This window comes from Cyprinodon variegatus, unplaced genomic scaffold, assembly GCF_000732505.1.
Source record: "Cyprinodon variegatus isolate N-32 unplaced genomic scaffold, C_variegatus-1.0 Scaffold1570, whole genome shotgun sequence".
NCBI lineage: Eukaryota > Metazoa > Chordata > Actinopteri > Cyprinodontiformes > Cyprinodontidae > Cyprinodon > Cyprinodon variegatus.
Window position 1 is genome coordinate 82,115 of NW_015152023.1, and position 1,615 is coordinate 83,729.

The following is a 1,615-nucleotide window of genomic DNA, read 5'->3' on the forward strand; positions in this document are numbered from 1 at the left end:
GACATGATCAAAGCAAGACCAGAGTTGCCGCATTTCCTGCTGCAACTCTGGTCTTGCTTTGATCATGTCCCTTGCATTTAATCACCGCAACAGATTGAGGCAGCAGTAATGCCTCCGCCAATTCTTTCATTTCAGTTTCATGTTTTATGGGCTTTTGTGCTGCTGTTATAAATCCTGCTCTAAGCCACTGAGGAAGTTCCACGTGTACGGCACTAGCCACATAGGCTGAATCACTGTATAGATTCACCCTCAATCCTTCAGCTAATTTCAGGGCCTCAACCATCGCTTTCACTTCTGCTCTCTGTGCTGATTGGGCACCCTGTAACCTTTCTGCCTTTAAAACCTGAAACACACTGCCCACATCTTCCACTACAGCATATGCTGCTCTCAATCCGTCTGTGTCATGTTTAAAACAGCAACCATCTGTGTAAAAATTTCTCACATCTTTACCTCCTAAAGGAGAAGCTTGTAGGTCAGGTCTTATTTTTTCTTCCTTTTGTACTAACTCCTCACATTTATGTGGCTGTCCTTCCTGTCAGCCATATTCACTCCAATATGTACAAAAGTTATATTAGGTGATTCCAGAATTTTGCTCAATTTTTGTTGTCTCAATGTTGTCAATGTGAAGTGTTGTGAATTCACATTATGCTACCACACTGTGTGATGTCATAACCTGCAATGGATGACCCATCACAATGTGTGCTGTTTTTTGAATAATTTTTCCTACACCTGCTGCATGTCTTGTACATGCAGGATGCCTTTTCTCCATAGGATCTAGCATTGCACTGACATATTGGAGAATTCTACTCTCACTCCCTTTTTTCTGAAACAGAACTGCATTAACTGTCAGCTCTGTTACAGAAACATCCAAATAGAATTGTGAAGTATAGTCAGGAATGGCCAACTGCACTGCAGCAGCCAATTGTTGTTTCAGAGAGATAAATGCATCAGGAAGACGCCGTAAGAGAGGCAAACGTGCAGGAGCTCTTGTGCGCCTTCGCAGACGGGGGACACGCACGCCTTTACCTGGTGTATTTCTTTCTAATGTCCGAGCTCTCAGCAACAAGATGGATGAGCTGGCGCTGCTCATGAGAAGGAACAAAGACCTTTCCTCCTCTTGTGTTTTGTGCTTCACGGAGACATGGATCAGCGGACAGATCCCGGACAGCGCGCTACACCTGGAGGGATTTCAACTCCTCCGTGCGGATCGCAGCGCAGAGCTCTCCGGAAAAACAAAAGGCGGCGGAGTCTGCTTCTACATCAACAACAGCTGGAGCACCGATGTGACGGTGATCTCACAACACTGCTCTCCTTCTCTGGAATATCTCTTCATTAACTGTAAACCATTTTATTCTCCGCGTGAGTTTGTTTCATTCATCCTGGCGGCTGTATACATCCCACCCGCCGCTGACGCACGTGAGGCTCAGCGCGCGCTGTCGGACCATGTCTTACATGTGGAGCGAACTTTTCCTGACTCTCTTGTTATTGTGCTTGGTGACTTTAACAAAGTAAATCTGAGTCAGGAGCTACCCAAATACAGACAGTTTATTAAATGCCCCCCCAGAGAGCAGAACACTTTGGATCACTGTTACTCAACAGCAAACAACGCCTATCG

At 45.6% G+C, this 1,615-nt stretch overlaps 1 protein-coding gene across 1 annotated transcript in view; it reads left to right on the top strand.

Annotated features, from left to right (window-relative positions):
* Positions 1-1,615, top strand: part of LOC107103947 (protein NLRC3-like) — a 69,075-nt gene that overhangs the window by 50,240 nt on the left and 17,220 nt on the right. Inside the window, exon 7 of the mRNA XM_015403815.1 lies at positions 1,061-1,289. Coding sequence (XP_015259301.1) covers positions 1,061-1,289 — 229 coding nt within the window. The remainder of the gene's footprint in view (positions 1-1,060; positions 1,290-1,615) is intronic.